The sequence below is a fragment of the Felis catus genome, chromosome A2, assembly GCF_018350175.1.
Source record: "Felis catus isolate Fca126 chromosome A2, F.catus_Fca126_mat1.0, whole genome shotgun sequence".
Taxonomy (NCBI): Eukaryota; Metazoa; Chordata; class Mammalia; order Carnivora; family Felidae; genus Felis; species Felis catus.
In genome coordinates, this window is record NC_058369.1 from 70,398,017 (window position 1) to 70,424,199 (window position 26,183).

Genomic DNA, 26,183 nt, shown 5'->3' on the forward strand with positions numbered 1-26,183 from the left:
GCAGGCGCCCAGGTGGTGAACGTGGTCCCCGAGTAGGGGAACCCCAAGGCCGTGTCTGCGTCCTCAAATGCTAACGTTCTCTGCTTGTGTCCTGCGCCCTGGCTGGTCCCAGACCCTGAGCACAGGGCCTGCAGGAAGGGTGAAGGGTGCGAAGGTGTCTCCTGGTAGGGAGCTGCGGTGAGGTCGTGCCCGGTGGCCTGCGCTCAGCTGCAGGGCACCTTGGAACCCAAAGCCACGACGTTTCCCATGGGACAGAGTGCGCTGCAAGGGGAACCTGGGGAGTCATCAGGCCCTAAGGGTAGGCAGGCATGACCTTTATCCGTGGGCCTTTGGATCAGAGCGCCCTCTTTGCTACATATCGTCAGGGCAGCCTCTTTGGAAGACAGAGGGCAGGTTGTGGACAGTTGTAGAGCATCCTTCCTGGTGGTGTGTGTCGTAAGGGCTCTGACCTTGCGGAAATGGGCGGGGATGGATGGAGTGGACTCCTGAATGGAACCTTCCCCGGGCGCCTGGGTGGTTCAGTGGGTTGAGCTTCCGACTTGGGCTCAGGTCCCGCCCTCGCGGTTCCTGAGTTCCAGCCCCGCGCTGGGCTCTGTGCCCACAGCTCAGGCCCTGGGGCCTGTTTTCAGATTCTGTGTGTGTCTCTCTCTGCTTCTCTGCCCCTCCCCCACTGGCGGTCCCTGGCTTGCCGGCTTGCTCTCTGGCTCCCTGTGTCTCCAGAGTGAAGAAACATGAACAAGTAGGAAATAGAACGTTCCCCAGGGCAGGTGCTGGCCACGGGCGCAGCCATTCATTCGCTGTAGTCATGAACTCGACGGTGTTCCTTTAGTGTTATCATTTGAGGTTTTGTTTCTTTGATTCGTTCTGAGAGACGGAGAGAGACTGGACGCATGCACGTGTGCCTGTGAGCAGGGATAGGGCAGACAGGGAGGGAGAGAGAGAGGAGGGCCAGCGGGCTCCGCATCGTTGGCGCCCATCTTGAGGTGCGGCTCCTTGTGGAGGCTCAGCCTCACAAACTGTGAGATCGTGACGTGAGCCGAGATCCAGAGCCACACGCTTTTGTTTCTTTTTTAATGTTCACGTCTGAGAGAAAGCGAGAGAGACAGAGAGAGCACAAGCGAGGGAGGGGCAGGGAGAGAGAGAGGAAACCCAGAAGGGAATCAGGTTCCAGGCTCTGAGCTGTCAGCACGGAGCACTAGGCGCCACTCAGCTCAGGAACCCTGAGAGCCTGACGTGACCCGAAGTCGGACCATTACCCAGCTGAGTCATCCAGGCGGCCCACAGAGTTTGCAGTGTGTCTTTTCAAAAGAAAAAACAGCTACGTTTATATCTAGATCTAGCTACCTGTGTGTCCGTATGGATACCTGTGTACATACACATACGTGTCTACATATACGTACACACATTCGTGTATGTGTATATATATGTATATGCATACACACTCGCGCGCGCGCACACACACACAGACGCACACAGAAACACACACACACACACACACACACACACACACACACACACCCCTTGTAAACTGAGCCAAACGGTTTTCTCAGTGGAGACGCAGAGCCAGGAGGGAGGCATCAGCACAACGTTCAAAATGAAAGGGAAACGTCATTCTCGTACGTATCAGTATGTGCCATGACAGGGAGACACACGTGAGGGTTCAGGTAGGACGGGAAGCTGCTCCCACGGAGAATGCAGGCAAATGTACCTATGGAGCCAATGGAACCCCAGTGCACTTGTGATATGAGACTGATAAAGGAGGCCGAAAATTGGTGACCTTTCTAATGCTAGCAGAGGGCATTTGCATTTGTATAGCATGCGATCATTGACGTTGCCCCTGGGGGGAGAAAGGTTTTGCATCTCTATTCTCCTAGGTTTGGGGCTTAGTTTTGTCTTCCCTTGTGCACTTGAAAGAGTCCTGACAGGTCCTGATGGTACACAGTAAGTCCAGGTCACCAGAGTCCAGAGTCCCCTGGTGGGGCTTGTGGGATGGCGTCCTTCCCATGACCATGAAGTGCACAGACCAGTGTTGTGCTTTGGCTGTAAGTCCTGTTTCTACCAGGTCCAGTCTGGGGGTGCCTCTTTGCAAGTCCTCGGGTGAGGACACGTGATGAAGGCTGCCCATTGGGACTGGCCTTCGATGATCCATATATCCGTGACTCCCCGCTCTCCTTCCAGGGCTGCGTAGGTTCGTGCCCTTGATGCTCCTTTCGTAGAAAGCCTCGACTGCTTGGTCTCTCTACTCCTCCTCACCCTGGATGGTAGTCCTGTGGCTCCCCTTGAATCCTCAGGCATACGTTTCCTTGCCCACGTCTGCACACTGGCCCTCCAGAGCAGGGTCGGGTACGCCTTGCTCGTTCAGTCGATGCTTGCTGCACAATCGCATGGGTGATGGCCTCTCTCTCTCTCTCTCACCAAAAGAAAGAAACGTTGAAAAGCAATTGAAACCCAAGAAAAGAAAAATGGCACGGAGGAGTTGGGATGTGAGGCACACTGTGAAGAAAACATGGGGGTTGGGAGGTAGTGGAGGTGGACAGGCGGTTCCACAGAGTTGAAGGACGTGCCACAGTCAGCGGTGGCAGGGTGGACTTGAGGGTGGGACCGCTGGTGGTGCAGTCCAGGTAGGGCCATGGGAAGGGCATGCAGAGCTGAAAAGCACCGGCCTTTCAAGGAGAAGGGAGGTGGAAGGAGTCTCGTGTGCCCAGTGTGTCTCCCTGTCCCTTAGGGCTGCCCTTGCAGTCACGGGTCACGAGCGAGGAGGGTGCACGGCTGTAGATGTCCCCGGTTGGCGGGAATGTGAGGCAGAGGGAAGAAGAAACACAGAGGCCTAGGATGCAAGAGGGATCACTGGGTTCACGTCCAGCCACCTCCCTGGGAAACCAGCGATGCAAAAGGTTCCTGGGTCTCTTGAGGGGTGACAGGGTGGTGTCCACCTTGGGAGGAGACACCTGCCAGTCCCTATCCCATTGGCCTGGTCTCTGGAGCCCTCTGCCTGGCTCCCAGCTGTCAGACTGGCGGGCAGTCGGTCAGAGCACCTGGTGGGCACGGGGAGGTGGGGTGGTGCAGACCCTAGCGGCCAGGAACTGTGCCACCTGCGGGGGGTGCAGGTGGGGGGTTGGGGCGGCTTGGATCCTGGGCCCAAACAGGTGTGCAGGAGCCCGCACAGGAGTGAGCACATGCACGTGGGTTAGGGGCGGAGTTCGGTGAGGGGCACACCTAAGGCTGCAGTGGTTTTGTGAGTCCTGGCTCCCAGCCCGCCTGCCGCCCCAAGCCCCCAAGTGTCTGGGCCAGCCAGGGACTGACGCCCACCTCAGCCCCCGACCGGGGACATGCTGCTGCCTGGCTCCTGCGACCCGGTAGCCATGGCATTGGCGGTAGGGGTAGCGGTAGTGCTCGCGGGAGCGCTGGCGGGAGCGCAGGCGGGCCCCGCGTGGAGAAGACTGGGAGCCAGGAGCCTCCAGCCTCGGAGGGTGGCGGCCCTGCTGCTCCTGCTGCTTTTGGAGCCAGAGGCCTGGGAGCGGGACGCGCTTCCCGGGCGCCTCGGGGTTTGGCCGCGCTGGTGGAGTGCCAGCACTGGCTGGGGCAGAGCGTGATGCGATGCCCCAGGCGCCCCCGAAAGACCATCTGGGAGAAGCCTAAAGGTGGAGCAGCTGAGACCCACAGCCTCCCTCCAGGACCTGCCTCAGTCGCGGTGCTGCCAAGGTAGGGATCCTAGCGACAAGGTCCCACGTGGCCTTCCCCCCTGCCCCTCTCTGTCTTCCCCTTCCATGAGCACCTCCCCCCCTCCCTGGTGCTCCTGGCTTCTTCTTGGGCTCCTTTGCGGCTGCGGTCTGGAGGCCTCAGGAGTGGGCTTTCTGGGTTGGACCCCGGTTCCCTGGAGGAGGAGGGCCCCAGATCGAGTAGGGGATTAGGCCCAGGCGGTGGGGAGTGTCTCAGGTCGAGAGGGGGGGCACCCTGAGTGCCCATGGAGGTCTGACTGGGTTGGTGGTTGGCGGGTGGAGGTGGGATCCTAGGAAGGAAGGAAGGAACTAACGAAGGAAGGAAGGAAAGCGTGGACCTGCGGTTGTGGGAAAGTGTCAAGGCAGGGCCAGGGAAGTGGCAGCCATGAGCAGGAGGAATCATTCCTGCCTGGGAAAATGAAGTACAAGGGACCTGAGATTCCAGAGAAACATTCCAGGGAGAGTCAGGGTGGTGGGCCTGAGTTGCTGGAGGCCAGCAGGGGACGGTGTTGAAGGGATTGAGAGTGGAAGCAGCAGGTGAACACAGGCCTCCTGCCTCCCCCCTCCACACCAGCTGCCCTTCCCTGCCCAGCCCCGCCCCGCCCCTGGTGACACAGTTTCATCCTCTGATGGGGCGGGGGAGATCCCATCCCGCTTGTGGCTAAAGGGGGTCCTCTATCATGGGAGTCAATGGGACTCTGGCGTTTGGGGTCTGAGGTGGGGGTAGTGCAACTCCCTGTTGAGCTCTTCATTTCTGAAGGCAGTTTGCGTTCAATCAATGAACTCGGAGGCAATGGGCCAGGAATAAGTGGCGCTTCTGTGTTTTAGAGGGTGGTGCAGACTCTTTTCTACTTGGAGATATGTGCTGAAGAGAACTGGGTGTTGTGGATGGAGTCCAAAGTCATCTTTTTGGGACATGTTGGGTGGGAACGTCTTCTTCGCACTCTGGCGAGGAAGGTGGATGGCAAGCTCCTCGTTCCAGGCAGACTTTGGGTTTTGTTCTTCATATCCATGGGGCGTGGCGCTTCATGTGTCCGTGGAACGCCTCCTGTGTTGCATTCGTTCTGTGTTTCAAGAGTTTCAGTCCTTCGGAATCACATCTCCTCTAGGATGCTCCTCCGAAAGCAAAAGTCTGAGAACTGAGGCTTTCCCAAACTTACATATCAAGCTGACTGGTACTTTATGTTTTCAGTAAGATGGTGTGGTGTAGGCCACTTTGAGCAGCTGAGGCTCCTAAGCATCTGGTTTGTCCTCGGGGGGTGAGTTGTCTCTGTCAACAATTCAGGAGATTATGATTCTCTTGAGGATCATTATTTTCTTGATTACCATGATTACTATATTCTGCATAACCCATCGCATGGAATTTGATAAGGAGCTCGATACCCGGAACCTTTTCGTCACCAAACGCTCGCTACAACAAGGAGAAAAACAATCACTTTTGTGCGATGGACAATGCACCTTACCTTCATTGTACTGTTTTAGTGCTATGTACATATGTTTAGAGTAATGAAAGTGTCCACTTAGATCTAAGGAGGTTTTTGTGACATCATGGTACTTCAAGAAACCATAAAAATAATGGAAAAATCTAAGTTACCTAGTAATCTAAGCACTCTGTCCTTTTGGATACGAAATCCTAAGTAAAGAACTCATCTTGCAAAAACTGCCAAGACCCGATAATTCCTTATTATTCTAGTAGGTCTAGTGAATGGAATGGAGTGAACTAAGGTCTCTGAAATAGAGGAAGCTAGAATTTGAGATATTGAGTCACCTTTACTCTCCCTTTCCCTGGTGACATGGTCTTTTTATATTCGGTGATGTCTTTTGACCTTTACCCTATTTCCCTCCTTCCTGCCCCCCCACCTTGGCCATCATCTTTATGTATTGATGGGCTTGGTTCCTTCTGTTTTGAGGATTTTTGTTTTTTGTTTTCTTAGTTTTTGTTTCAGATTCCCCATATATGTGCGAGCATTCTGTATGTGTTTTTCTCCGTGTGAGTTCTTTCACTTGGCATAATGCCCTCCAGGCTATTATAAAACACTGTGGCATAATAACAGGTGTGAAGGTATTTTTGGGAGTTAGTGATTTCATGTGTTCTGAGTAGTACCTAGGGGGGTAATTGAGGGAAGTTGCTGGATGATATGGTTGTTCCCCTCTGAATTGTGTGAGGAAACTTTACATTGTTTGCAACTGCCTCTGCACCAAGTTCCAATGCCACCAACAGGGCCCAGTGATTTGCTTTCTTCCACATTGTACCTGATGCTTGTGCTTTCTTGTCTTTTTGATAAGACCATTCAGACAGGTTTCAGGTGATATCTCTTTGGCTTTTGACTTTCATTTCCCTAATGTGGAGTGACATGGAACTTCTCTTCATGTATGTGGTGTCCATCTGTATGTCTTCATTGGAAGAATGCCTCTTCAGGACTCTGCCAGGTCCATCATTGCTCTTTGGTTTTGCATTGTGGCGCTGTAGTAGATCTTGATATCTTTTGTGTTTTAACCCTTGACCACGTATGTAGTTTGCAAGTATTTTCTCCCATTCACTACGTTGCCTTCTCATTCTGTTGAAGATATTGTTGCTGTGCAGAACTTGTTTTTTTAGTTTCATGTAGTCCCACTTGTTTAGTTTTCCTCTGTGGCTTTGGCTTCTGGTGTCAAATCCCTAAACTCAAGTCCAGACTGAGATCCAAACATTGTCGTGGGTTTGGCATTTGGCTTTGTCCAGCAAAGCCAAGGACAGCAGAAAGGATTGCTTCAGATCCACGCAAGTCAAGAGAGGTGAGGGGGTTTAAGGGACGTCTCCGCGAGCTGCTCTCAGGCTCCCGTAGTCATTAAGCCTACAAACGATGTGCAACACGTCAGTGGGCCACATGCTGGAAAGAACGTATTGAAGACATGGTGCGAACCACATCGAGGCAGGATAAAATATTCCACGTGACAACACGGTCCAAGGACTTGGTGAGCCCATGCAGAACCCAACCCCTAGATACACACGCACTAGATTGGCCAAGTCTCGCCTGCCCCCCAGATACACACCAACTAGGTAAGTGAGCTGCTGCAACTGTTTGCAGGAAGGCCAGAGAGCAGTGATCTGCTCTGCAAAGCTTTCCCTATAACCTCCCAACTCAGGACATCGTTGTGCGATTTCTCACACCTCCTGCCCAAGGTCTTATCCAGGTATTTGTGGTTTTAGGTCTCAAGTCTGTAATACATTTTAACTTCGTTTCTGTGTGTGATGCTAAATAGGTGTCACGTTGTTTTTCCGCCCCCGTTGTTTTTCTGTGCCCAGTGTTTCTGGGCACCACCTATTGAGGAGACTGCCTTTGCCTCAGGTTATATTCTTGGTTCTTTTGTTGAGAATTCATTGGGTACATGGGGCGCTTGGGTGGCGCAGTCGGTTAAGCATCCGACTTCAGCCAGGTCACGATCTCGCGGTCTGTGAGTTCGAGCCCCGCGTCGGGCTCTGGGCTGATGGCTCAGAGCCTGGAGCCTGTTTCCGATTTGTGTCTCCCTCTCTCTCTGCCCCTCCCCCGTTCATGCTCTGTTTCTCTCTGTCCCAAAAATAAATAAAAAAAAATCTTTAAAAAAAAAAAAAAGATGGAGGAAAAGTGCTTACTGCATATGGCCTTTTATAGGAATTATAAAAAGTAAATGGAATAAGGTATGTAAGCCTCTTAGCATCAGGCCCGGATATTGCTTGTTTAATAAATAGTAATATACTTTTTTGAAGTCAGTAAAAGAGACTCTCCAATATTAGTAGCCCATTCTCATTTCACAACTTAAAAAAAAAAAAGGTAGGTTTAGAAAAGCGAAATGGAATTAACAAGAGGGAATTTAAGGTGCCCACACCTGTAACATCCAGGGGTATTGCTGGCCTCAGGCATAGCTGGACATAAGGGTTTTGCATGTGCTATTCCTTCCACCTGAAATGTTCTCCACATCCTTGTCTGCCTACACCTGCCAGAAGTCTTTCTCAACGTTCAGATTTCAATGCATTCTTTAGGGAAGGTTTTCCTAAATTCTTGACTAGAAAAACTCTCCCTAGAACAAGATTTTAAAATCCTCCTTTTGGGGCGCCTGGGTGGCGCAGTCGGTTAAGCGTCCGACTTCAGCCAGGTCACGATCTCGCGGTCCGTGAGTTCGAGCCCGCATCGGGCTCTGGGCTGATGGCTCAGAGCCTGGAGCCTGTTTCCGATTCTGTGTCTCCCTCTCTCTCTGCCCCTCCCCCGTTCATGCTCTGTCTCTCTCTGTCCCAAAAATAAATAAAAACGTTGAAAAGAAAGAAAAAATAAATAAATAAAATCCTCCTTTAGCATTCTTCATAGCTGTGCTTTAACATTGTGAGTAACACTTTTCTTCCTTACTAGTCCACAAGCTCCAAGAAACTGTGATATGCACAGGAATCACCATGCAATCTAAAATGCAGATTCTGGTTCAGTAGGTCTAAGGTGGGCCTCAGAATTTGCATTTCTAACAAGTTTTTAGGCCATGCCAAAGCCAAGGCTACTGGTCAGCACACATTTTGAGTATCAAAGGCTTCATTATCCTAGACCTCTTAATTACCTTCTTTCCCATTAAATCCTATTAATTGCTTTTGCAGAGAGGAATGTCTATTTTTTTCCCCTTCAACCCATCAACCTAGGTTCCCAAAGCTTCTCCTTTTATTACAGTCAATCCCCCTCCATCTCCAACACTACCACTACTTATGGACTGGCTTAGCAAGGAATTTCCCAAACAGAAGCCCTCTCTTGAGGAACCGTAGAGCCATTGACTAAAATGTCTCCTCCCCACCCTCTTTTTTTTTCCACTTGATTCCTTCAGGCAGTAAACCCTAAGGAGAGAATCTATTGTTGGGATTTAAGGTGCCAGCAAGGTGCATTCCTTTTTCTCCTTCCCAATTCTGGGGACCAATTCAGCTATAAACATAGGAGAGAGACTAAGTTTTTAAAAAAAGTACCAGTTTTATTATGACAAAGATTGGGAAATGTAGCTGGGATCCAAAGCCAAATAGGTTTGCTACTCTGCTCTTAGAGTAACTTTCTTTCAAAGCTTCAAGCCACCCCACTACAGAGGAAGAGCCTACCCCTGTCACCTACCACATGGACAAATGGAGAATTCAGGTGCACCTAGAGGGAGGTTGGGCTTTGCTGCTTAGTTTCTTTTTCAGCTTTATCACTAAAGGCAGGTTGCTCCTACCACAGAAGTGGGTGAGGAGCAGAGAGGGATCAAGGGCACTACTATGTTACTTTTCTTCCAGAAGACCCTCTAACACAAAGCATTAGTACAGTGGGATAAAGGGCTTTTTTCTTCTAGTTGGACTAAAAGCCTAATTTGTTCTGAAATCTCAGACCTCAAATCCCTCTTTTCTCACTAAGCCTTCCATGAAAGCCAAGGGGAAAAACAAAGGTCACCATATTTTGGGTAAACAAATGGCAGGGGATACTTGTGGCTTAACTTCAGTGAAGCTCTGGAAGACAGTGATAGATTGGGGGTGGGGGTGGGGGTGGGGTTTCAGAGGAAGGAGTATTTGGGAAATGCTGCAGTAGGCTGGGGCCAGAATGGCTCCAGTAGCCCCAAAGGATGATGAGGGCAGTTGTAAATAGCAGAGGAAGAAGGACTCCTGCTCCATCTCTCCAGATTCTATTTTCTCCCATCTTTTCCTTCTCCTTCTGCAATTCTTACCAATTAGTAAAACTAATGGATGTTTTCATTTTAATCTCTTGACCACACACAAAACAAGCTTAAGATGAGTAGTCATCAATTAGTAATCACATAACCCATGACAAAGACTTTGACCAAACTTTTAGTCAGGCTCCTCTGAACCCTCTTCTCAAACTAGGCCTCAAACTTTGGATTTCCACGTCTGTCTTTGCATCACCCCAATTTAGCAAAACTCTTAAGTCAGTTCCATGAGAATCCCTACCCTCAATATCTGATCAAATCCCTTGTCCCCCACCCCTGGTATTTGAGTACACTGGCCTGCCTTCAGCAAGAACCTTATCAAGTTGGTTTAGACAGAATTCCCTCCCCATGTTTCCTCTTAGTAATTTTCCATCCACTGAAAATACAATTTGGAATTGAGCCTGGTTCTATACTGAGATCTGTTTTCATCTATCACAAGTCTTAATTAAATAAAACCAGTTTATACCACTTTACTATCCAGCTCTGGTTTTGACACCCCCCCCCCACCTCTAATACCAAATATGGCCAATATTTTTGAAATAGCAGAGTTATCAGGCCCAAATGGGAGACGCCATTGAACTACATTCTAATCACATATTTGCCTCATGCTAGATGCTGTACAACACACAAAAATAGATACAATATTTCCTGGCCACAAAGGATATTTGATGTGAATAATAAAACAAGAGAACTAACTGACCAATATTTATTAAACTGTTTTACATGGCAAATAAAAGAACAACCTTAAGGAGTTTTGGTTTCTACCTTGAGGTATATGGTGACAGAATCATGGAAATCGAGGTAGAAAATAGAGTGCTGACACCAATGACTTCCCAGCTCCTAAACCTCACAATGGGAAGGTAGTAGGCAAAAAGCAAGAGGGAGACATTCACAAAGGCAAGAAATCTAACACAAGCTTCAAAGAAAATGCAACAGGACAACCAATGAAATGAAAGGGAAGATTCCTGGGAATCAGCTCTGCCTCAAGTCAGCTGTGTCTCAACAGAAGCAGTGAGTCTAGATAAGCCAAGGGCTGCAAGTATGAACACATTTGTTGGCTCTTGACGGGATGCCTCCTCCTTGGTCTCAAGTCTCATTTCCTCCTGGAAGTTTTCATTTCTAAACTAGAAAACTGACCATGCCACTCCCCTGTTAAATAAGAGCCTTCAGTGCCTAAGAAATAAGACCCTAGCTCCTTGATCTGGCTTATAGGGACCCCACAGATTTAATCTCTGGGACTCCCTCCTCCAGACACAATGCTCTAGCAACACTGTTCCCAGGGTACTCACCAGCTTGTTTCTCACTTCCTTCTCTTTGGTCGCGTCAGCACTCTGCCAAGAAAAGCCCTCCTCTCACCTGTACACAACTAACCTAGTTATGAAGATTTGGTTTGTAGGTTTTCCCCAAACCTTTCTCCAGATGACCAGGGGCATAGCTCTTTTACTGGACCTATTACATTACAGTGACCAGTTTGTATGACTGGTTTGCTTTCGACAAGGTTAGCGAGGAAAGCGGCTATGTCTTACTCATTTTTAGAATCCTTAGCACCTAGCATACTCGCCAAGTGACAGTTTGTTGGGTGAAACATAACTCCTTAAAGCAGGGAAGAGGCTATTTTTGCAGTGGTTCAGTGCATGAGTAAGATTTAAAGGCTGGTTCTCGTATTTACTATCTGGGTGACTTCAAATAAAATTTTCCAATACACTAATGAAAACAAACCTGGTAATACCCATCTGATAGGGCTGTTGGGAAGAGTAAATTAAATCAGGCATACGAAGCACTTGGCTCAGCTCTACCAAGGTTAGTTCTCTCATCCCTATTACATGTGTCCCAACTCCCAAATATCACTCCCAACACAGCTCGGGACAGTAAGCAAATCCTGTTTGCCCAAGATATGTTTAATTGTAAGAATAGAGATAGAGGTCAACTCTTCATAAAAAGCAAACTATGGTCCCATCTTAGATGTGCCGCATGTTTCCTTCTCTTACTTCTTTGAGTAGCAGTATTTCTGGATTTCTTCTGCAAGCCACAGGCAGTGCAGGATGCGTTTCTTTTCAGCAGCCAGTTCCTTTTCAGAGAACTGGCCCAAGAGTTTCTGGACAAATATGTTTTGATCTTTCAGGAAAATATTCTTATTGACTCCTACATTTGGCATATTCTCCAGGGACCCAGATTTAAAATGGAAGCTTAAATGTCTGTTTCGTTTTAGACCAGGTCCTTTCTCTTCAATCCATGTGAGCGGACTGCAAAGACAAAAGAATCATAAATGTTAGAGATTACAAGAGAGTGCAGGTGGATGTTTGCTAGCCCGTGAGAACCTGGTAACAGGTCTGCATATTGTACCTATCTTCCCTGAGGCTGCTGCTCAATGTAGTGGCTCAGGTGGCATCTTGACCTCTACCAGCCTCCCAAAGGCCTTGGGTGATTGTTTCCAACTTCAGGGCCAAACAGTCCTTCATTTAATTTTGCCATCAGGCAAGGGAATTCACTCAATGATTTTGTGTGAACATCAGTTTGTTTTTTCTTGTGACTGTCTTATCTGTAACTTTTTAAAAAAGTTTTTATTTTAATTCCAGTTACTTAACAGTGTACGATATATTAGTTTCAGGCATACAATATAGTGATTAAACACTTCCATACATTATCCGGTGTGTGCATACTGACTGTTGGCACTTTACTGTCAACTGAATAGAGTAGGGCTGAGGATGGGACCTTGTCCACACACGTTCTGGGCTTGGACAACACTTAGCTCCAGACATCCCAACCCAAAACACAAGTTTTAAATTCACAGACCACTCCTCCACTCTTTCTCTCTGCGAGAACTTTCTTTTTTTTTTTTTTTAATTTTTTTTTTCAACATTTATTTATTTTTGGGACAGAGAGAGACAGAGCATGAACGGGGGAGGGGCACAGAGAGAGGGAGACCCAGAATCAGAAGCAGGCTCCAGGCTCCGAGCCATCAGCCCAGAGCCCGACGCGGGGCTCGAACTCACGGACTGCGAGATCGTGACCTGGCTGGAGTCGGACGCTTACCCGACTGCGCCACCCAGGCGCCCCGTCTCTGCGAGAACTTTCATTTGCAAATATTTGCATTTGTCAACTTGGGCATAGACTACCAACAAAAAGCTTCTTAGGTCTCCCCTTCCACAGGGAGGTGTTTAACCACATCCATATCCTGAGTTTCAGCCTGCATCTGCAAACCCGGTGGAGGTGGTGATTTCTAACTGCTCTCCCCAGGCTCTTAAGGATGAGCAGGCAGGGACCATACTCCTACCAGCTGTCTTTGACAGGAGAGCTGAAGTGTAACTCTTCTATACATTGACTATCCACATGACATTTGGATTAAAAAAGTATTGTTTATTTTTACAAAGTGTGAAAACTGTTGGTAAGATGGAAAGAACACGGGCTTGAGAATTAAGCTGCACTAGGGTTATTTGGATGACCTTGGGCTCTAAGACAATGACACCTACGTCATTGGCAGGTGAAGACTGCAACAAGGGAAAGACGAGACCTGATGTGGTTTCTAAGACCTTCCTTTCTTGTGCCTTTCCCATGAAGTTTTGGGGAGAAGGTGTCACAATCTGGGGACAGGAGACAGGCTGCCTAAGTGTGATTCTCACACAACACTTAGTTCTGTGCCTTTAGCAAGTTTCTTAACAGTGCTGAACCTCAGTTTCCCAGGTGATCATAATAATTCCCACTTAGAGAGTTCGCATAAAGATTCTATGAGAAGATCCTTGTTAAAGGGCTAGGCCTGTGCCTGGCACACAGTAAGCACTCAGTAAACAGTCTCTAACACCAGCACTTCCACAACAGGAATTCAAGTAATGATCCCTGTCTGGCTAGTCCTTTTATTGTGACCTCTCAAAATCATGCTTCCCACCACCTCCCCCCCCCCCCCCCCCCCGCCAGCCTCTTCCCCATTCTCAGTTATGGTTCTGCTCTATTCTACTCTATTGTTTGAAGGTAGCTATAACTTAAAAAATTGTGTCTGGAAACAACTGGCACAGGCTCCTAATGTGCAGTTAACAACCCTAGAAAGACATCTACTTATAGTTGAAAGCTGAAACTCAGGCCTGCAGACTGAGTCAAGTTTTGGGGGAGAGAGAGAAAGAAGCCCACAGATCCCAAGCATTCTTCCCAAGCACAGTCAGAAGCCATAACTGCATTTACAGGATAAGATGGCCTTTCTCTGTCACAGAGGACACTATACTAAGCAGCATGTAAAACCAAGCAGGGACTTATTTGCTTTGAAGAGCTACATTTCACCAAGTAGTCTATTCTGGAAGTCATTAAAATGGTAAGATGAGGGGCGCCTGGGTGGCGCAGTCGGTTAAGCGTCTGACTTCAGCCAGGTCACGATCTCGCGGTCCGTGAGTTCGAGCCCCGCGTCAGGCTCTGGGCTGATAGCTCGGAGCCTGGAGCCTGTTTCCGATTCTGTGTCTCCCTCTCTCTCTGCCCCTCCCCCGTTCATGCTCTGTCTCTCTCTGTCCCCCCAAAAATAAATAAACGTTGAAAAAAAAATTTAAGATGATAAGATGATTCATGTATAAATCAATGATAGCCCATACATAAAATATTCATATTCACGTCAGACAGAGTCTAAAAGATAGTAGTTAGATTAGTAAACTAGTAAAACTAAGGTGTTCAATCTATCATTTAAAAATTTTTGATTATGACTCCAATTTTTAAAAATAAATTATTACAAACTCTATCATCAAAAAGTTGGTCTCACTTCTAAAACATTAATCTCCATGGCTAGTTTTGTTTTGCTTAACTGAGGTAGGTGACATTAACACTGTATTAGTTTCAGCTCATGGCTAGTTTTAAAAGCACATGGTACACGCTTTAAAACATTCCAGAATTTGATAACAAAGATGAGCATTAATGCTGTTTCTTCACTGCTTTAACGTTGGATACAAATAAATTTGAGACAGGGGCACCTGGGTGGCTCTATCAGTTGAGCATCTGACTCTTGATTTCAGCTCAGGTCATGATCCCAAAGTTGTGGGATTGAACCCCACATCAGGCTCCAGGCAGAGTATGGAGCCTGCTTAGGATCTTCTCTCTCTCCCTCTGCCCCTCTACCCTGCTCGCGCTCTCTATCCCTCTCTCTCAAATAAAATAAATAATATTTTTTTTAAAAAGGGAATAAGGGGTGCCTGGGTGGCGCAGTCGGTTAAGCGTCCGACTTCAGCCAGGTCACGATCTCGCGGTCCGTGAGTTGGAGCCCCGCGTCAGGCTCTGGGCTGATGGCTCGGAGCCTGGAGCCTGTTTCAGATTCTGTGTCTCCCTCTCTCTCTGCCCCTCCCCCATTCATGCTCTGTCTCTCTCTGTCCCAAAAATAAATAAACGTTGAAAAAAAAATTTTTTTAAAGGGAATAAAAAGAAATTTGAGATATTCCAAAGGTTCTGATCTACCTAAGAAAATTTCTCATATCCTTCCATAGAACATGGAGTCTTCAAAGTCTGAGGAAATGCCAAACATCAAGGAGGTTTCCTCTGTTTCAATTTCCTAATCAGTGGACATGACTAATAAATATACAGCTTCACCTATGCTATTGTGGTGGTGTGACAGTAAAAGTACAATCTGTGAAGTAGAAAGTATTATATGTAATTAACAACTTATTATAATATGTTGTTTGCCATCTGTCCCAACCTCTCATCTGATGCCTGCCCCGCCTTTGCAATAATGAGTTAGTCTCTGCTTCCCTCACATCTTATTTCCTGTCAAGGACTGAGAAGAGCACATTTTCCTCTGAGAAGCATGACCTGACCTCTCGACATTCCCCTTTTCTGTGCTCCAGAAGCACCCTGAGCTATGTTTAGCTCTGGCTACTGGGGACAGCACCTGTCTGTGGGGATGGTCAGACCATAGCTGCAATTCTTACACTTACAAGGTGAGGGTCCACTAGTGCTATTACTCCAAATGCAGCCCTTGCAGGTTCCGCATGCTTTATCTTCCTTCATCTGTGACCTCTGCCTTTCCCCAGCAAAGAGGAAACTCCTCAAAATGGACAAAGATCAGGCTTCATTCAGGAACCCAAATACTTTTCTCTTTTTGTAAATACCCAATGGTCTGTTTCTTTTACTACCAAGAGCCCCACCAGCTGGAAGCACATTTAGAAACACTCCAAAACACTTGTTATTTTAAATATTTTATAGAGCCCAAGTGCTTTTCAAGGAGAATTATGAATATGCTTTTGCTTTAAAAGACTTGGTATAAAAAATAAAGAATCAGAACACTTTGGGAATCGTATGACAGAATAAGATAAAGCTGAGAAACAGAACCTTAAATTGTAGTCACAATGAGGGATGGCTATTTGGACACGTGATAAGCAAGCAGGATAAAATGTCAATGGCAAGATCTAGGTAGTAGTTGTATGGGTGTTCACTGCAAAATTCTTCCAACTTTACCATATGTCTGAAACATTCATCATAAAATGTTGGAAAAAATTCAGGTCTCAGGGGTAAAGTGGATTTCTGTTACTTCATCTGATCTTGCTCACTTGTGTGGCTTAGGCAACCTGCTCAAATTCCGTAAGCCTCTATGTACTTGGCAAAGGGGATCATGTTCATCTTATTTACCTTCCAAGGCTGCTGTGAGGATGAATAAGGCCAACATAAGTGAAATCCCAGCACCTACTGTGTCTACAAAAGCAGACAGTCCTTCTGGAGTTGGGGTTGGGGGTCTAGGCCCTCTGGGCTCTGTCTAGATTCACCTTTGTGAACATATGACAATGTCCTCAAGTTTCCTCCTCACAGTTTCTCACAACCTACCGTTTGTTCTCTGTCTCTAAGCACACAGTCATTTTCATATGTTGATCTTCCTTTCGCTCTTCCAAAGTGGCGGATATAAGAGAAAGTTCCCCAAAGAGGGAGACCAGCCAGGTCAGGCGAGAAATGCCACTGAACGCAGGGAAGCCAAACCGCTCTTCTTCCAATGGGCCAGCTGTGGGGAATCACAAATACCATGGGAAGTGGGAAGTAAGGACTGATAGCTGGAGAGCTGAGGGAGCAAGTGGGCAGGTGTGTGGCTAGGTCCTCAAGACAAAGCAACCTTGCCTTACAGCATGATATGCAAGATGACTACTAATATTTAGGTGCCTGAATGAAAACTTCATAAAAGCATTTCTCTTTTTTCTTGTTTACTTGATTCAATTTTCTTAGGAAAATAAAACATTTTATTGGAAACAGCAGTCCATCTAGCCCATAGGATAATAAAAATATTTCAGGCTTCTACTATGCACATGTGGTTTACATATAGTAAACATACACACACATACATACATACCCTCTTCAGTTAGTGATTTAAAGAAGTCTTATAAAAGAAAAAGAATCAAGGTATTTTAGGCCCCCAAGCCTATATTCCTATAAATACCATATAACTAACAACAGGGTAAATGACAATAGGGTGAAGGCACCATGATAGCTATGAAGAAAACAGCAATACCTATAAACTATGTCAATATAAAAAAAAACTGATACAGTGTTAAGTGTTTCCTTAGTCTTCATAATCTCCTACACAAAAGTACATTAAAAAAATATCTGTGTGAGAAATATGTGTGGTTAAGATATTGCTCCCGACTCTCTCCAGCCCCAATTTTAAACATAACCCAAACTTAAAAGGCTACGTAACCTGTTACGTTGTTTATAAACTAATTCCTTACAAATTTGATACTGACTTGAAAAGAATTCATATTATGACTATGTTTTAAAAAAGAGAACAGGGGCGCCTGGGTGGTTCAGTCGGTTGAGCGTCCGACTTCAGCTCAGGTCACGATCTCACGGTCCGTGAGTTCGAGCCCCGCGTCGGGCTCTGGGCTGACAGCTCAGAGCCTGGAGCCTGCTTCCGATTCTGTGTCTCCCTCTCTCTGCCCCTCCCCCATTCATGCTCTGTCTCTCTCTGTCTCAAAAATAAATGTTATAAAATTTTTTTTAAATAAAGAGAACAAGCTATAAATAAAAGCAAAAAAATTTATAAGTTTCATAGACAACATGGTTTGAAGTCACTAGGACCTAAATATCAAAGTTACAAAAGAAAGGTTTCTCCCTCTCAGCTGGTTACTGTCTGCTCTTGGGCTTTTTGGAGAGGACAGAGCAGCCATCAAATGTTTGAGCCATGAAGTCAGAGGCCTGAGCTCCAATCTGGCTCTGCCACAAAGCTGTTTTTGACAACTTTGTGAAGCTATTCACCTCTCTGAGCTTCCTTTTCTCTGTGTGTATAATGGGGGTATAAATACTCACTTTATAGGATTATCATATATGAATCAACGTGAACTAATTAATACATGTCACATACGTGGCACAGTTCCTTGTACAGGTTCATGGTTATTGTTACAACTCTATCATTATTTTAAAAGATGAAGGTGGATTTTATTTTATTTTTCTTTTGTTTATAATACCTTTATGTTTTTTATTTTTTATATGAAATTTATTGACAAATTGGTTTCCATACAACACCCAGTGCTCATCCCAAAAGGTGCCCTCCTCAATACCCATCACCCACCCTCTCCTCCCTCCCACCCCCCATCAACCCTCAGTTTGTTCTCAGTTTTTAAGAGTCTCTTATGCTTTGGCTCTCTCCCACTCTAACCTGTTTTTTTTTTTTCCTTCCCCTCCCCCATGGGTTCCTGTTAAGTTTCTCAGGATCCACATAAGAGTGAAACCATATGGTATCTGTCTTTCTCTGTATGGCTTATTTCACTTAGCATCACACTCTCCAGTTCCATCCACGTTGCTACAAAAGGCCATATTTCATTTTTTCTCATTGCCATGTAATATTCCATTGTGTATATAAACCACAGTTTCTTTATCCATTAAAAGATGAAGGTGGATTTTAAAAAGAGGTTTCACTGTTATTTTCTGAAAATTCATGAGGAGATAAATGGTTTTACCACTTAGCAATGCCTGACTATGTCAGGGTTTTGTTTCTATAAGGAAAGCCCTCAGGAAAGGTTCCAAATACTCTAGGATATAGCCAGATAAGAAGGCCATCCAAAGAGCAGGAGGCTCCAGGATGCTCATATCCTATTGCTAATGGAGCTCCTCAAATAACGACCAACATAGAGCAAATAATCAAATATAGTGTAGACCAAATATTCTGGGGGCTGCCCGTGTCCTTGTAACGTGTTGGAGGAAGAAAGGGGCTATGAATATTGTTTACTCTGCAAAGAGAACAAAAATATTCTCCTCTCCACTGAGTCCATGTTCAACCTCCTGTGGAAAAATAGTCTCCAATTTGTTAAGATTTAATGAGGAAAATTCTATCTAAAAGGTTGGGACAGAAGCATTTGTAAGCTTAAGATTTCTAACATACTTTTACCTAAGGTCCACCAAGCACTTAAATCTCGTTTGAGGAAAGAAAAAAAAAATGGCTATTTTTATTGTTTGTGGAATCATGGGAAGATTATATTAAATTGGCCTTCAGTCAGACAGTCTTTAGAAAAAGTGAATCCAAATTAACATCCTAGAGAACTAGGAAAGAACCTAGTTAGCTTTCTGGCCTCACCAGTTACACATGACCTGTGATCCCACCTCAAACTGACCTGTAAAGAGGAGAGACCCTTTTAGCAGGTCTTTTCCCACCACTTCTTTTTTCAGGAATGCAAACTCCTCCATCAAGAGTTCAACATGCTCCTCATGCAAGACCTTTCCTGTCATGACAAAAATGGGAGTAAAAAAGGCAGTCATCATCAGTCATGTATAGATGTGCATCCCAGAGTCTAGGTCTGTCTTCTACCAGCACAGAAGGACACAGTGACTGCAGAACCACCTGGGGTACCACTATACCCTTACACACCCCACCTGGAGGTGATGTCAGTTCTCAACTTACAACAGAAATGAAAGTCTAAGAAAGCAACATGATATCTACCTGCCCCAAAGGCAAGATGAGATCTGGGAAGTATCTGAGCTGAGTGCTAACTTCTCTTCTAGCCAGAATGGGGCAGTGCAGCATAAAAATCTAAGAAACAAGGAGAAGAAAAGGAATTTTGAGGACTAAGAGTAGCTAAAATTAGACTCTTTATTTCAAAAACTGGAAGAACCAAGTGACTTTTTCAAATTACCCAGGTTGGAGGGTGGATAGATAATATTCGTAACTAAAATTTTGGATTATAAAAGAAAGCTGTTAAAATTTTTTGCTCTGGTGGCTTTTTCTTATCTAGGTTAGAAGATTCATAAAATACCAGAACTGGTTCCCCTTCTTCAATAGTTCTTTATTTTCAACTAATCCCACATGACTATTTTTTTTTTTAATATATATTCCTTCCATATTACTAACCTCTCTAGGTACACAAAACAAAACAAAACAAAACTCAGGAAAAACTTAAAGTACAAGAAAGCTCTTTTGTTCAAATATGTTTTGTTCAGTATTTCCCTTTTATTTTTATTTATTTATTTTTATATCTCTCTGGCTTTTTTACTACTTGTTACAAGTTTGTGCCCTTAAACATTATGAATCTTACCCCTCACACATCCTATTCCCTGGTGGTAATCACCATTTCACTGGCTATTTTTTTTATAGGTTTGACTTTCTAGATTCCACAAATTAGTGATAATCATACAGTACTTGTCTTTCTCTGACTTATCGCACTTAGCATAATGTGCTCAAGGTTTATCTGTGTTGTTGCAAATGGCAGGATAGCCTCCTTTCCCACTGCTGAATAATATTCCAGTTTATATATGTATCACACCTTTTTTTTTTTTTTTAACATTCATCTGTTGATGGGCATTTGGGTTGCTTCCATGTCTTGGTTATTGTGAATAACCAATGCTACAATGAACATGGGTGTGCAGTTATCCCTTCAATGCACTGATCTCAATTCCTTCAGATATATACCCAGGAGTAGGTTTCTGGATCATCTGACAGTTCTGTTTTTAATTTTTTGAAGACCCATCATACTGTTTTCCATTTTGGATATGCCAGTTTACATTCCAACCAAGAGTACATCAGAGTTCCTTTTTCCCCACATCCTTATCAACATTTGTTACCTCATTGTTTGAAAATAGCTACCATATCTACTACAAAGCTGTAATCATCAAGACAGCATGGTATTGGCACAAAAGCAGACACATAGACCAATGGAATAGAGTAGAAACTCCAGAACTAGACCCACAAACGTATGGCCAACTCATCTTTGACAAAGCAGGAAAGAACATCCAATGGAAAAAAGACAGCCTCTTTAACAAAAGGTGCTGGGAGAACTGGACAGCAACATGCAGAAGGTTGAAACTAGACCACTTTCTCACACCATTCACAAAAATAAACTCAAAATGGATAAAGGACCTAAATGTGAGACAGGAAACCATCAAAACCTTAGAGGAGAAAGCAGGAAAAGACCTCTCTGACCTCAGCCGTAGCAATCTCTTACTCGACACATCCCCAAAGGCAAGGGAATTAAAAGCAAAAGTGAATTACTGGGACCTTATGAAGATAAAAAGCTTCTGCACAGCCAAGGAAACAACCAACAAAACTAAAAGGCAACCAACGGAATGGGAAAAGATATTCGCAAATGACATATCGGACAAAGGGCTAGTATCCAAAATCTATAAAGAGCTCACCAAACTCCACACCCGAAAAACAAATAACCCAGTGAAGAAATGGGCAGAAAACATGAATAGACACTTCTCTGAAAAAGACAACCGGATGGCCAACAGGCACATGAAAAGATGTTCAGCTTCGCTCCTTATCAGGGAAATACAAATCAAAACCACACTCAGGTATCACCTCACGCCAGTCAGAGTGGCCAAAATGAACAAATCAGGAGACTATAGACGCTGGAGAGGATGTGGAGAAATGGGAACCCTCTTGCACTGTTGGTGGGAATGCAAATTGGTGCAGCCGCTCTGGAAAGCAGTGTGGAGGTTCCTCAGAAAATTAAAAATAGACCTACCCTATGACCCAGCAACAGCACTGCTAGGAATTACCCAAGGGATACAGGAGTACTGATGCATAGGGCCACTTGTACCCCAATGTTCATAGCAGCACTCTCAACAATAGCCAAATTATGGAAAGAGCCTAAATGTCCATCAACTGATGAATGGATAAAGAAATTGTGGTTTATATACACAATGGAATTCTACGTGGCAATGAGAAAAAATGAAATATGGCCTTTTGTAGCAACGTGGATGGAACTGGAGAGTGTGATGCTAAGTGAAATAAGCCATACAGAGAAAGACAGATACCATATGGTTTCACTCTTATGTGGATCCTGAGAAACTTAACAGGAACCCATGGGGGAGGGGAAGGGAAAAAAAAAAAAAGAGGTTAGAGTGGGAGAGAGCCAAAGCATAAGAGACTGTTAAAAACTGAGAGCAAACTGAGAGTTGATGGGGGGTGGGAGGGAGGAGAGGGTGGGTGATGGGTATTGAGGAGGGCACCTTTTGGGATGAGCACTGGGTGTTGTATGGAAACCAATTTGTCAATAAATTTCATATTAAAAAAATAAATAAATAAATAAATAAAAGAGGAAAAAAAAGTGAATAGCTACCATAATAGGTGTGAGGTGATATCTCATTGTGGTTTTGGTATGCCTGATGATTAGTGACTGTGAACTCCTCTTCATACATCTGTTGACATACCTGTTTGTATATCTTCTTTGGAAATGTGTCTCTTAAATTCCTCTGCCAATTTTCTAATTGGATTGTTTGCTTTTCCCCTATTAGCTGTGTGAGTTCTTTATATTTTAGATATTAACCCCTTATGACATATATAGTTTGCAAATATTTTTTCCCATTCTATAGGTTGCCATTTCAGTTTACTGAATATTTCCTTTACTGTGTAGAAGCTCTTTAGTTTGATGTGTTTATGTTTATTTTAGCTTTCTTTGCCTGTGAAGTTGGTGTCTTATCCAAGCTAACACTGCTAAAAACAAAGTCAAGGATTTTCCCCCTATGTTTTCTTTTAGGAGTTTTACAGTGTCAGATAAGTCTCTTTTTCTTATGATTTCATATGTCTCTGATACATTTCAAGACAATTTCTGTGACTGATGTAAGACAGGAGTCCAGTTTCATTCTTTTACATGTGCATATCCAGTTTTCCTAACACCACTGATTGAAGAGACTACCATTTTCCCACTGTATGTTCTTGGTGCCCTTGTCAAATATTAGTTAACCACATATGCATGGGTTTATGTTTGAGTTCTCTATACTGTTCCACTGGTCTACGTGCCTGATTTTATGCCAGTGCCACACTGTTTTGATTCCTATACCTTGGTATCATAAATTGTAATTTAGGAAGTGTGATGCTTCCAGATTTATTCTTCATTCTCAAGATTGTTTTTGGTATTGAGGGTCTCTTATGGTTCCACACAAATTTCAAAATGGTTTTACTATTTCTGTAAAAATAATGCCATTGGAATTTTGCTAGGGATTGCACTGGATCCATAAATTGCTTTACAAAGTATGAACTTTAAAAATATCTATCCTTCCAATCCAAGAACATGAGGTACCTTTCCAATTAGTTGTGTCTTCTTCAATCTGTTTTTAAAAATTTTTTATTTAAATTTCAGTTAGTTAACATACAGTGTATTGTTAGTTTCATTATACTGTATGTTTCAGGTGTACAATTTAGTAATTCAACACTTAACATATAACACATGGTGCTCAATTACAAGTATACTCCTTAATCCTCAATACCTATTTAACCCATTCCCACCCCCACCCCCCACTTCTCCTCTGGTAACCATGTGTTTGTTCTCTATAGCTAAAAGTGTGTGTTTGGTTTACCTCCCTTTCTCTTTTTTTCCCCTATGATCATTTGTTTTGTTTCTTAAATTCCACATATGAATGGAATTATATGGTATTTGTCTTTTTCTGACTGACTTATTTCACTTAGCATAAACCCCTCTAGCTCCATCCACGTCCTTTTTTGCAAGATTTCATTCTTTTTATGGCTGACTAATATTCCATTGTATATAAATATACCACATTTTCTTAACCATTCATCAGTCAAAGAACCTTTGGGTCATTTCCATAATTTGGGTATTGTAGATGCTGCCGCTATAAACATTCGGGGTACATGTATCCCTTTGAATTCGTATTTTTGTATTCTTGGGGTAAATATCTATTAGTGCAATTGCTGGATCTTCATTAATCCCTTTCATCAATGTCTTACAGTTTTCAGTGTACATGTCTTTCACCTCCTTGGTTAAATTTATTCCTAAGTATTTTATTGTTTTTAATGGTACTACAAATGGGATTGCTTTATTTCTCTTTCAGATAATTTGTTAGTATATAGAAACACAAATGATTTCTGCACGCTAATTTTGTATCTGCAACTTTACTTGCTTATTAGTTCGAACAGTTTTTTGGTGGAGTCTTTAGGGTATTCTGCATATAAGAGCATGTCATCTGCAGAGACAATTTTACTTTTTCTTTCTGATTTGGATGCCTTTTATTTCTCTTTCTTGCCTACTTGCTCTATGACTTCCAGTACTACATTAAACAGAACACAGTGGTAAGAGTGGGCATCCTTGTCTTGTTCCTGATCTTGGAGGAAAAGCTTTCAGTGTTTCACCACGAAGTATGAGGTTAGCTGTGGGCTTTTCAATATTTTATTATACTGAGAAACATCCCATCTAAACCTAATTTGTTCAGATTTGTTTTATCATAAAAGAATTGCCAAATACTTTTTCTGCACCTATGGAGATGATGATATATTTATCCTTCATTATGTTAATGATTTACATACCCTGAATGATGCTTGCATCCCAGGGAGGAACATCATTAAATCCTCGTGTATGATCCTGTTAATGTGTTCTAGAATTTGGCACTAGTATTTTGGTGAAGATTCTGCATCTATGTCCATTATGGATATTGACCTGTAATTTTCTTTTCTCTTAATGTTCTTGTCTTGGATCATGGTATTTTGGTAATGCTGGCCTTGTAAAATGAGTTTGAAAGTGTTCTTTCCTCTTCAATTTTCTGTAAGAGTTTGAGAAGGATTGGTAACAATTCTTTACATGTTTGGTAGAATTCACCTGTGAAGCCATCTCATCCCGGACATTTATATGTTGGCATTTATTATTATTTATTATTGTCATTATCATCATCTAATCCCTTCCTCATTGTTGGTCTGTTCCATTTTTCTATTACTTCATGATTAAATCTTGGTAAATTACATTTCTATGCATCTATCCATTTCTTCTAAGTTATCTAATTTTTTGGCATAAAATTGTTCATAGTAGTCTCTTATGATCCTTTGTATTTCTGCGGTATCAGTTATATTACTCCCTCACTTATTCCAGTCATCTTTTTTTTTTCCTGGTAAGTGCAGCTAAAGGTTTGTCAATTTTGTATTTCTATTCAAAAAACCAACTCAGTTTCATTTATCGCTTCCATCATCTTTCTAGTCTCTATTTCATTTATTTCTGCTCTAATCTTTATTATTTTCTTCTGCTTTGTTCATTTTCTACTTCCTTGAAATGTAAAATTAGGTTGTTTGAGATCTTTCTCAACTTTTTATTTGCTTTTATTTGCTTGGGAAAGACGTTATCTCTCCTTCATTTCTAAAGTTTGTGATGGATAGTTCTGAAGTATTCTTGGTTGATTGTGCTTTTCTTTGAGCACATGGAAGGCCTGTTGGGCCTTCTGCTGAGAAGTCTGCTGACAGCTGTATCAGGATTCCCTTGTATGTGGTGAGTCTTTTTTCTCTTGCTCCTTTTAGAATTCTTTGATTTTTTTGAGAGATTGACTACAATGTGATCTCTTTGGATTAAATCATTTTGGGGACACTTGAGCTTCATGTTCCTGGATGACTGCATCTCTCCCTAGTTTTGGCAAGTTTTTAGCCATTATTTCTTCAAATAAGTTTTCCCTGTCTTTTGCTCTCCTTTCTCCTTCTGGGACTCCATAATGTGAATATTGTTTCAATTGACGTTGTCCCATAATTCACATACACTTTCTTTGCTCTTTTTCAATTTAATTTCTTTTTTCCCACTGATTGGATAATATCAAGAGACCTGTCTTCACATTCATAGATTCTTTCTTCTAACTGATTGGGCCTGTTGTTGAAGCTCTCTACTGAATTTTTCATTTCATTCACTTATATGCTTAAGCTCCAAAATGTATTCGACTTATGATTTCTCATTTTGTTCATACATTGTTTTCCTGAGTTTGTTTATTGTTCTCTTGAATCATGCTGAGCTTCCTTCAAATAGTTTTTTAGAATTTTCAGGTAACTTGTGGATTTCCACTTCTTTTGTGTCAGTTATTAGAAAATTATTGTGTTCCTGATAATGTCATGCTTGTTTTTTTTCCTATTTCTGATGGCTTTTGCATTGATGTCTGTGTATTTGAAGCAGTCACCTCAATATCTTTCAGCAATGTTTTGCGGTTTGTCATATATAGTTTTTATTATCATGAGGTAGTTTCCTTCTATTTGTTGTTAGTTTGTTGAATGCTTTTATCATTAAAGGGTGTTGAATTTGGTCACATGCATTTTTCTGCAACAATTGAGATGATCATGTGGGTTTTGTCCTTCATTCTTTTAATGTGGTGTATCACATTCTTTGTTTTCATATGTTGGCCCAATTCTTGCATCCCAGGAATAAATCCCACTTGGTCCTGCTGAATCTAGGCTGCTAACATTCTGATGAGAATTTCTGCATCTGCAGAAACCAGATATACTGGTCTTTACTTTTCTTGTAGTTAACTTTGTCTGGCTTTGGTATCAGGCAATGCTGGCCTCATATAAGTCTGGAAGTGTTCTTTCCTCTTTAATTTTTTGGAAAGTTTTGAGTAGAATTGTTGTTACTTCTATAAATGTTTGGTAGTATTTTCCAG

The 26,183-nt window shown here is 43.5% G+C and overlaps 2 protein-coding genes across 4 annotated transcripts in view; one reads left to right on the top strand and one right to left on the bottom strand.

The window, feature by feature from the left end:
• The first annotated feature begins 3,640 nt into the window (after positions 1 to 3,640).
• Positions 3,641 to 26,183, top strand: part of LOC123383818 (ral guanine nucleotide dissociation stimulator-like) — a 63,000-nt gene continuing 40,457 nt past the window's right edge. For all 3 annotated transcript variants that reach the window (XM_045052159.1, XM_045052164.1, XM_045052165.1), the window contains exon 1: positions 3,641 to 3,702. The gene's annotated coding sequence lies outside the window, so the exon portion shown is untranslated. The remainder of the gene's footprint in view (positions 3,703 to 26,183) is intronic.
• Positions 10,091 to 26,183, bottom strand: part of LOC123383819 (biliverdin reductase A-like) — a 47,573-nt gene continuing 31,480 nt past the window's right edge. Inside the window, exons 2-4 of the mRNA XM_045052168.1 lie at positions 18,947 to 19,054; positions 16,179 to 16,350; positions 10,091 to 11,641 (exon numbers count right to left, since the gene is read on the bottom strand). Coding sequence (XP_044908103.1) covers positions 11,383 to 11,641; positions 16,179 to 16,350; positions 18,947 to 19,054 — 539 coding nt within the window. The 3' untranslated portion in view covers positions 10,091 to 11,382. The remainder of the gene's footprint in view (positions 11,642 to 16,178; positions 16,351 to 18,946; positions 19,055 to 26,183) is intronic.